We start from the raw sequence: 10,396 nt of genomic DNA, 5'->3' as shown, positions 1-10,396 counted from the left end.
AATTGTCCTTGTCCAGAAGTTATCTGTATGGCTGTTTAAATAAGATCAGTCTTGCCGTAGCTATGAAATCCAGGTATCCAGGCAAATGTTCCACATACTTGGGAATGAAATATTCCCATTTGCTCAGAGGAATTTGATTGTTGGGTTTTGGTTGGTTTGGGTTTTTTTTGGACTCTTATATAACCCACTATATGATAGTGAACAAAATACTTTTGTTTCATAGAAACAACTAACATTTGCCCACACTGGGCAAATGGTCTATTTACAGATACATTAGGACTGCCTGACTGACAGTGAGTGTGAGTTGCTGAACTCCAAGAAACATGGAGCTTAAAACGGCGACACTCTCTGCTGAATCGCCTTCCCTTTTAGGATACGTCTTATCTGGAGAATAGAAAAAGACAAAACATTAGTATTCATCATCCTGAAGCGAGTCATAATCTGAAAAAAAATCCCAAACGCAAAACCCCACCACACCCTAGAGCCAGATCTGCATTCCTCATTCAAGGCCAGGCTGGACGTGGCCTTGGGCAACCTGGTCTAGTGGGAGGTGTCCCTGCCTATGGCAGGGGGGTTGGAACTCGATGATCTTCAAGGTCTTTTCCAATCTAAACCATTCTATGATTTATCTGAGCCTAGGTTCCGAGTTCAGTTACACCAGAACCGATCCAATTTTACAGCATTTGAACCAATGAAAGGCAACAGAATTACTCAGTTGCTTAAGCTATTAACCTCTTAGTTCAAAAGCCACCTTTTTCATCACGTACAGATCCTAGGAAAAACAGATTTTTTTTCATCTGTTATTCAGGCCAAAGAACTGCCATTACCAATTATGACAAAAGCATGATCTCAGGCCATACTGACATGAACATGAGAAGGGATATTAACTCCAGTATGTTGCAAGATTACAAAGAAAAAGCCTAGCTTGACAGGAAAAAGCACTTGAGATGGACAAAAACAAAAGCTACAAGCAAAACCTATAATTTCATGTCTTGGTATATTCTGCCTGATCCTGACATTAAAACCAAAGACCCCTGAATAAAATGGCACTTGCTAAGTCTTTTCCTTACAAGCTGCAACTCAAAGCTCAAAAGAAACTTTTGGAGAGGAATAATAAAGCTTTTGCGTGTAGATGGGGACAGATGGGAACGGAGGAGAGGGTCGTTCAGTTTTCTTACCTGTTCTCCTACAAGGCCATCAGGAACCAGATGAACTGGCTGCTCGTTCTCCAAGTTCCTGGCACTTGGATCCGCTCCCTTTCGCATTAGCAGGCGCACAGCATCCAACTGGCTGACCCGATACTGCAGGCTGGCAGCCACGTGGAGCGCCGTGTTGCCATTGTACGCCTGGAGAAGACAAAAGTAACTCCATGAGGAAAGGCAGGGGCACACGTCTCCGGACACTCGCGGTGCCACACACATGCACATCCCGGATTATATCTGCATTCAGCAAAAACCATCGTACCTTTGCGTTAACAAAAGAGAGGCAGTTGGGCAGCTCCAAAAAGAGACGAATGAGCTCCAGGTTCGCTTCTTCTGCTGCCAAATGTAGAGCTGAGCGACCACTTTTGCGATCCTATCAAAAAAGAAACTGTTAGTCTTCCCTGCAGGTCCTTCACCTTATCCAGGGTGAACGTGCAGACAAATAAAACAGGAAGTAGAGTAACTGCAGAGTGTTGAACAAACGTATTTACACTACAATTCACTGAAAGTCAATCCGAATATGTATTTTGAGTACCTAACGAACAACGGACCGGATCTCACTTGGCAGTAAACTTACACGGCCAAAATATCAAATGTTATACCAAGTAATGATTTGGCCCAACACAGACCTAAACTGGACTGGGAAGCCATTTTTAATTAAAATTTGCAGTTCAAAACCAAGGTATCATCAGCACCCTATTACTACAGATACTTCAGAGCGCTCCAAACATATTCTTTCTTTTAAGACAGAACCAGCTGCAGCCAGCGTAGCATCATTCTTAATACAGAAATTAGACTGTCACCTCCTCCCCCCCCCCCCCCCCCGGTTCATTTGCATTGATAATACCTTGTTCTGAATAAATGCAACATTCCCATTCCACTTGGGTAAATTAAGCTGTGGGGAAGCTTTCAAATTAGTCTACTTCCTTTGTAATAAAGCTGAGATGTGGCGTGGGAGAAAGGGACTTGTTCTGCTTCCACATCTTCCTATGGCAGGGGGTTGGAACCTGATGATCTTCAAGGTCCCTTCCAACCTAAACCATTCTATGATCTTCCCCTGGATTTGGCATTTCACACAAAGCCCCTGTACTTACTTTTGCTTCAACAGATGCTCCCATTTGTATTAGAGTCTTGATGGTTTCTACCAGGCTCTTGTTCCTCAGCAGAAGCTCCTGGACCTCAGGGGAGTGAGGTGGCTGACTGTTTTGCAGCTCATGCAGCACAGCATTATGGGCCAGAACAGCACAGTGCAATGCTGTCAAACCTTAACGTTAAAAGAAAAAAAAAAAAATCATTAATGAACAACTGCAACACAGAAGCATTGACACACTGCTTGGTTTGAAGGAGGGATAAAGGAACTTCTCTCCCTGTCAAGTCCAGGGACAATTCCACATTTGTAAGTGACAGCAATTACTCTTGAATGGCTCGGGATTTGGGGTGTCCATCACCAGAGGAGTTAAGTAGCAACCAACTGCGAGCTCTCAACCAGCAGATAATAAAGTGATCAACTTCTGATACTTTTGTTTGTTTGTTTTACAAAATGTCATTTAGAGAGAGCGACTGTATGGAAAGCGGTTCAATTAAAACAGCTCTCTGGTGTCAGAGATTCTGCCTTCTGTACCCACCAATGTATCGCTGGCACTCAGGCGTTTTAACGCCAGCCTATTTGCACCTACACACTCTCCGTGCCAAACACAGCAATCACACGTAAGAGGGAAGAGGTCCTGACAGGCATAGACTAACCATGTTTTTATCTGACAGATATGCCAATTGTAATGTAATTTCAATTGTAATTGTAAATTTTAACCTGGCAAAGATATACTCCATTTTATTGCTTTTCAACCCAGGATAACCTCCACATCAGCAGCCATAAAACACCGTAACATCCAGTAACTCTGTAAATTATCAACTCTTGACTACTCACCATCATAGTTTGTTGCCTCAAGGTCCACATACTGATTGCTTCCCATGGCTCCCTTTTGGATTGCCTACAAACGTGTGAACAGGTATGCGTTTAGGTCTTATCCAAACCACATATGGCTTACTCAAGCTTGTATACAGTCTTACTGCAACAAAGTTGCAATAAATAACAGCATTAAGAAGATGCTTAATATTTAATTGTTTTCATAGACTAGAGGATTCCACCAGATCACCCTAAAACACTGTGAGAACCTTGACGTGAAATTCAGTCTCACTTTAAGCCGTTACTGTAGAGCCCTGAGACATACTCCCAAGGCCACGCAGAGAGAAAGATAAAGGGAGGAGTGGTGTTTCCAGAGTTTCCCGAGACAACTAATACCAAGCATAAGCGTCAACGGCCAGGGCAGAGCTACGCCTGCCAGGTTCTTACCTGAAGGACCTGGGCATGCCCCTTCTCAGCGCAAACGTGCAACGGCGTTCTCCCCCAGCAGTCTGTGGTGTTGACTTGAGCCCCCAAGCTAACCAAGTCCTGCACGATGAGATGCTGATTGGCAGCCACTGCGACCTGGAAAGCGCTCTGCAAACACGGAGGAGAAAATTTAAGCTATTAGTCATCTGATCTCTAACAGGAAAGAGCGACTAAAACAAATAAAAAGCCTGGCTACCTGGTATTATTTAAGCAGCGATTATGAATACCAGGAAGCCAGGACAAATGAAGCACAGCACGTAGTTTTACCAGCTCAAGGTGATCCCAAGAAGTATTAATAGCTCAAGGTTAGTATTAGTATGCAGGCTAAATCTTGGGGTTAATATTAAATACGCGTTCCACCACATCTTCCCCAAGGTCCAGACACGCAGAAGCACTCGGGTGCGCAAAGCGGGTACAAGGATTTCAAGAACCTCACCTGGCCGTTGTGCTCTTTAATATCCAGCATGTGCAGGGCAGCCATCTTCCTCGCTAGAACGTAGGAGAGCGCCCGTCGGCCCTGAGCAACCGCAATGTGAAGGAACCTGCGGGAAAGAGGGGAAACACAGAGTTACAGCACCATGCAAGCCGGGGCTCAAGTCATTGCAGGGATCCATACGTATGGGAGCGGTGTTACGCTGCCAGCTTCACACCTCCTCTGGGTGACTAAGACACAGGCACCTTCTTCCCAGGGCAATTTAAAGCATCTAAACTACAATCTTTTTCTCCCCCTTTACTAGATAAAGGTCTAACGATAAGTACCTGAAATTAGAAAAACACCTGATCTACTCAGTCTGCTGCAACTCTGTGCATCGCAGCCCATCAGCAAGACCGCAGGTTCCATCTGATTAGCGAAACTACTGCGCTCGTGACACACAAACACTGCTAATGAGCAGCGTGCATTACAACCCCACGGCCCACCAAAACCCCGACATCAGAAACACAGAGATAAAGAGACAGCACTCACGTGTCTCCATCCGAGTCTTTTGCAAGGAACTGGTCTTGAGAGATGTTAGCCAGTTTGTTTTCCTCCTGCTCCACTTGCCACTGAAAAAACGACTTGCCCAGCTGCGTCGTGCTTCTGGCAATGTTTTGGTCTGGTAGGGGGACATTCAAAGTAGCCAAAGAGACGCTGCGCTCCAGACTACCACAGATGTTATTGGGAAACAAGCTGAAGTTCGCCGCATGGGAGCCAACATCGGCTTGCTGGTGGGCACCGGTCAGCGGCTGGAGGGGAGCAGAGATGCCCTCTGAGCCTTCGGAGTCATTCAGGAGGGAGGAGAAGCTCTGCGATGGGCAGTACTGCAGTTCGTGGCTCTCAAAAGTATTCTGCTGGTAGCCAGGAGACTGGCCACTGGAAGCAAACGGCCTGTACTCCAGGGAGGCATCTGAAGGATAGCTCTGTGACAAATCCTGGTTCTGTGACGGAGGGAACTGGTAATGCTGCGGCGGGTCAAGCATGTGCTGGGACGTGTGATCTTGGAACACTTGGTACTTCTGGGACGGGGAGAAAGCCTGTGTTCCCGGGCTGTCCTGGTACTGCTCCCCAGGCGAGCTGTGACTGGAGACGGTGTGCAACCAGCTAACCTGCACCGTGTTCAGAGAAACGGGGCTCGACTCGTTCTTGATGTTTATAATGTTCTGAAGCACATCAGAATTGCTGTCGTGCTTTGGGTCAGTTTTATGCGTCTCCTCCATGTTATCCATCGAAGTTGGTGTCTGAGGTGGTGTCTGCAGGGGCGGGGGGGGGAAGAAAAAAGAAAAAAAAAGAAAAATCAAAACAAGCCCGGGAGAGTTAGAGGTATAATTGTACCTGGCAGCTGCTAATCACACAAAGCAAACTGAAAAATAAGGCACAGAAAAAACTCCTGCAAGCTTACCAGGAGGTGCGGGTGAACATTAGCTTGGCGTTTGAAAGAAGGTCCATCAGAAAGGAGCTCGGGAGCCTTTCTTTTGCCACTGTGACCTAATATGCTCTTCAGCTCTGCTGAAAAGAATATAAATTTAGAATCCATTCAGAGGTTACTCTTACAATCGTCTTTTCAAATCTTATTGAAAGGTACTTAAAAGAAAGGGATTTTTTTACCTGTGTACTGCTCGTAGTTCACGGATCCTCCTTGAGCCTTTTGAGAAAAAAATCCAGATTATTCCATTATTATAATGTTATTTCAGGGGAAGAAAAAAAAAAAAAAAAAAAACACCAAGAAGAAAGAAGCAGAGACTTGCTTCTATAAACACAGAATATATCTTAGCATAATTCTAGTACATGATTGTCTAACCCTAATTTAATTGCTTATAATTAAGGTTAGAAAATGGAGACTTTCATGGAACTTAAATGAAAACCACCATTTTTCTTAAGGCTTTTTAAGCTATTTGTTACAATACCACAAAACTCAAGAAAATCTAGAGAAAGACGCTGTTCCTTACTGAGGTCTGAGGATTTTTTTTTTTAAGCATAAATAACCCAGCCAATTTAATACCTATTCAATGCCATGAAATGTTCTATACAAAAATTATCCCCGTGACAACACTTATCTAGGAAGCTCACAAACACAAGCTCAGAAAGACTATTCTAAAAACAAAAAGAAAACAACAAAACCCAATCCCCTCTAATCTTCCCAGAACTTCTTACTTTTTTTTTTTGGTTTCTATCTTTTCAGACTGGTGGGGTCTGCCTTCATACGGTGTGCCCTGCGCAGAGGACCACAACAGCATGACAAACTTCTCTCCTGAGAAGATTCCCCAACTTTTACAACGAATGACCTCACTTGAGTTTAACAGGGAGTTTCTGTGGTTTCATAACACAAACTTATCTTTATCCAAACTCCCCTTCGAAAATAAAGCTTAGTAAGGTTTTTTGATGCCTCCTTCTCCCACAGCAAACCTTCTTGCTAATTTCTTCCCAGCTCTGTTCTTCCATTACGTATTGAAAAGGAAAAACACTGATTCCATCCACATCAGATAAGGCAGCAAGCTCGTTTCTAGCGTTATCGCGTGCCTTTTTTTTCCCTGCCAGCTTCAGTAACCATTAAATTAGAATAATTCAGCACTTATGTCAGTGCTGAAAAATGCTGGTTACCTTGCCTTCCTCCGTGGCGGAGCCCGAGGACATCTGCTTGCTGCTCCTGAAGTGCAGGAGGAGCTCCTTCACGGAGTTCTTCACACGGACCCCCTGGAAAGGTCCTCGGTGCTGCTTTCCCCCCCCCATGTGTTGTTCAACTGTTGGGACACGAAAACAAAACCCGAAGTTAAGCGAAAACGGAGCCAATGGCTTAAAAAAAAAAATAATTAAAAAACAAACAAACCCGGAAAGGCTTGTGGAAAACCACCCAAATCCCCGGGTTCGCCGAGAAGGGGGCAGGGCGAAGACACCCCCCTCCCCCACTCCCCACCTCGCGGTCGTGGGGCTCCTCTCCCGGGGACACCCCCCCTCCCCCCCTCCGCGGGAAACACCCCGGGAGCCGCGACACGTTCCTGGAGCCCGACGCAGAGCTCCGGCGTTTCACCGCTTCGGGGGGTTTTAAGCCCAAAAGAGCCCGCCACCGGCTTTTCACCCCCTCCCCGGTCGGGGAGGGAGCGGGAACCGCGGCTTCGCGCCCTCCTCCTCCTCTCCCGCCGCCCCGCCGGGCGCGGGGTGCCGGGACCGCCGCCGGGGCACGCCGTACCTTGCAGCGCGGGGCGGGCGCCGCCCCGGGGGTCCCTCCGGCCGCCGCCGCGGCTGCTCACCGAGAGGTCCGAGTCGGAGCCCGGCGAGCCCGGGGCGGAGTGCGCCGGCGAGCAGCTGCCCTCGCTGGAGTGGGGCGAGGCCCCGTAGAAGTAGGCGAGGTTGATGGGGCTGCTGAGGGCGCCGTCGCCGCCATCGGGCGCCGCGTCCCGGCTGCTCTCCACGATCATGGCGGTGCCGCGGGGCGGCGGCGGAGGAGGAGGAGGAGGGTGGTGGCGGCGGCGGAGGGCTGCGGGCGGCGGAGCGGGAGACGGCGCGGACACTGCCAGGGCTGGGCGGGCGGCGCGGCGGGAGTAGGGGGCGGCGGGGCGGGCGGCGGCTCTTATAGGGGCTCCGCCCTCCGGCGGGGGCGGGGATGGGGCGGGGCTTCCCGTAAGGGTGGTGGGAGGGGGCGGTGCCCGGAGCGGGGCGGAGCCAGGGGGCGGGGCGAGAGGGGGCGGGGCCGGCGGCATTGCCCCGCTTCCCCAGCCCGGGCAGCGGGGTGGGGATGAGGATGGGGACGATGGGGTAGGATGGGGATGGGGATGATGGGGATGGGGATGGGGATGGGGATGGGACAGGAATGATGGGGTGGGATGGGGATGATGGGTATGGGGTTGGGGTTGGGGACAGGGGTGGGATGGGAATGATGGGGTGGGATGGGGATGATAGGGTTGAGGTTGGGATGAGGTGGGAACGATGGGGTGGAATGGGGATGATGGGGATGGGGATGCCGCCTTGCACCCTGTCCTCCAAAGTTGTCTCTGGAAGCCTCCTGCAGGTTTTTCAGCCCCTGCTCGCAATGCGTGCAACCCCAAATTTCCACCCTCTTGTGCAGCTGTAGAGGTGGAAACTGCAAGTATCACCCTCAGCCCCCTGCCGCTGCTGATGCCGGCTCGCATCCCCATGCGCACTTACCCCTCACCCTAAGTCCAATGGCACGGGAGCATTTGCCGCGCTCCTGCCAGGCCTCAGCTCCAGGGAGGCTGGTTTGGGAGGACGGGGATTTTTTTGGTCGTGTGTGTCAAGTGGGCAGCATCCAGACAAAAGGGGAACATGAGCGATTACTCACAACAGAGAGGAATCATCTCTCTTCCTCTGTTATCGGAGCGATAGTAGGCAGGGGGCCGACACTGAAGTTATTTTGGTTTTTGGGTTGCAGCACATTGCGGCAGCAAAGCCTCTCGGTCGAGGCCGGCAGGGAGAAGTGGGTAAGCAACACAATGCCAAAATGAAAAGCGGGCAAAACCGTGTGCCTGCGCTTACTTAACATCACTACTGAGTTATTACCAATATTCACATGGGAGACTTCTCAGATTTCTACTTTTCAAACAAATATTTCTGCTTTCCCCATTTCCACTGCGGTCACCATCTTCTAAAATACGAGTGTGCTTTTTTGTCCACGAGGTTGTGATTAGGACGTTTTTAGCACCATGGCTGTCCCCAAAAATATGTGGTAAAACAACACAGTATTTCTAAAGTATATTATGCAAATTGGAGATCTATAATTTAGATTATTATACATGTTTTAATTTAAAAAACACAGGACAGGTGCAACATGAAATTATATTAATCAGCCCATGAGGAGGCAGGAGGGAATTTATATTATTCAAATATTTCTTCCACTGTCAGGTGAAGGAAGGGTTTCACTGGGAATTTTTTTTTTCTACTCCAAAGACTGTTGGTTTACACCTTAGATTAAATTCATGCAGTCACAGTAAAATTTGCAAGCGTAACCTGTAAAATGAAATCAGATGCCAAGTAGCACCAGAAATAGCACAGTCTAATAAAGGTAAAAACTCACTTGCTCCCTAATCAGCAGCTATCTCCCAAGCGTGCCTTCTCCCTCATTCAACGAACCTCGTTATGCAAGTGAGGATTTGTGAAATCAGGCTGCAGGTTTCAAACACGCAAGGAGATGGTTCTCTGTTGTTCTTCGAGCCTTAGATCTCAGTTACGATACCTTAGCCTTAGGTAGACGCTTTTAAGTATTTATTTCCTCATTGAAAAGCGCTTAGTGCTCAGAGATCCTTCAGCCCCCGGACCCTCTTTGCACGTTCCACAGCTGACGGGAGGACCCACAACCCAACTTTCTAAAAGTGCATCCGACTGATCAACCTTTGCATTCGCATCCCTGCCAGGTAGCCCGGAATGCCACTCGGTTTAATCTAGCCAGGACCTTCTCAAATTACTGCAGCAAATCTTGCCTTTTAACAAGCAAATGGTAATGTGAATCTGAGAAGTTTATAATCCCCCAAATCAGATTTGGTATCATAGTTGCCTGCAATTCCCTTAAAAATGTCGAGATAAAAAGTGGATTTCAAACCGAAAGTGGATTTCTCTCATTGTAGTCCTACTGTGTCATGGAAGGTCCCTAAACCACACGCAGGCAGGGACAGACAGCACCTTTATCCTTGCTATTCAGTAACGATTTTGGAATGGATTTAATTGAACATTAGTCTCTACATATGAATAAAAACTATCCCATAAAACAATTTAATAAGGTTTTTGTCTTAAAGAGGGTGTGGAATTTCTTTTTCTCTTCTATTCCAAAGTTCCTACTCTCCTGAAGGCTGAATTGCTGACTTTCTCTCCTTTTACCAAAAAAAATCCACTTCGGGCGACACTCTGATACTTCAACTCACACTTGTTTCATCAGCGACATCTTATTTCTCAGGTCTTCTGGCACAAACCCACTCTCAGTCAAAGCAGATTAAGACAAGTCTAATTCCACCGAGCTCTGTAACAAAAGGCTCTTTCAAAAATACACACACCCATCGGTTGCACAAGATGAGCTGGCTCCCAGCAACCTCGTGCTCTCAAAGCGCTTCCATGCAAGTTACTGGTAAATTATTGCTACATCTACAAATTGTAATTATTAGCGCTGCAGACCTTGAGCATTTGGGTTTTGGCCCAAAGACTACGTAACACCTGTGGTGGCCCAAACCCCGTGAGGTGCCTTCAGCCTAAGAAAGTTCCTCCTGGGCAGGGAGGTGACCAAAAGCGCTTGTCACCTCTTCTCCTGACGGGAAAGCCAGCGCAGCCTGTACAGGCAGCAGTAAAATGGGAAAAAGTGGGGTCGGCTGGGAAGGTGCTGCAGGGCTG

The 10,396-nt window shown here is 47.9% G+C and overlaps 1 protein-coding gene across 1 annotated transcript; it reads right to left on the bottom strand.

Moving 5' to 3' along the window:
• Positions 1 to 265: 265 nt before the first annotated feature.
• Positions 266 to 6,982, bottom strand: NFKBIZ (NFKB inhibitor zeta). The gene is made up of 11 exons (XM_082487272.1): positions 6,668 to 6,982; positions 5,675 to 5,711; positions 5,469 to 5,575; positions 4,556 to 5,319; positions 4,028 to 4,133; positions 3,553 to 3,699; positions 3,127 to 3,190; positions 2,297 to 2,466; positions 1,465 to 1,575; positions 1,179 to 1,346; positions 266 to 384 (listed from the first exon to the last, which is right to left on the bottom strand). Exons 1-11 carry the CDS (start codon positions 6,794 to 6,796, stop codon positions 331 to 333), a joined length of 1,857 nt encoding a protein of 618 aa, XP_082343398.1. The 5' UTR covers positions 6,797 to 6,982; the 3' UTR covers positions 266 to 330.
• Between the last annotated feature and the right edge of the window lie 3,414 nt (positions 6,983 to 10,396).

Source organism: Vanellus vanellus (assembly GCF_965231255.1).
Source record: "Vanellus vanellus genome assembly, chromosome: 1".
Taxonomy (NCBI): Eukaryota; Metazoa; Chordata; class Aves; order Charadriiformes; family Charadriidae; genus Vanellus; species Vanellus vanellus.
Note: the sequence above shows the minus strand (reverse complement) of the source record. Positions and strands in the feature narration are given on the sequence as shown.

Excerpts from the sequence above, each read along its gene's own strand:
- NFKBIZ (XM_082487272.1), bottom strand. The coding sequence starts at position 6,796 with ATGGGGGGGGGAAAGCAGCACCGAGGACCTTTCCAGGGGGTCCGTGTG. Across the intron at positions 5,712-6,667 it reads CCGCCACGGAGGAAGGCAAG|GCTCAAGGAGGATCCGTGAA; the intron begins GTAACCAGCATT and ends TTTTCTCAAAAG. Across the intron at positions 5,320-5,468 it reads ATGTTCACCCGCACCTCCTG|ACACCACCTCAGACACCAAC; the intron begins GTAAGCTTGCAG and ends CCGCCCCTGCAG.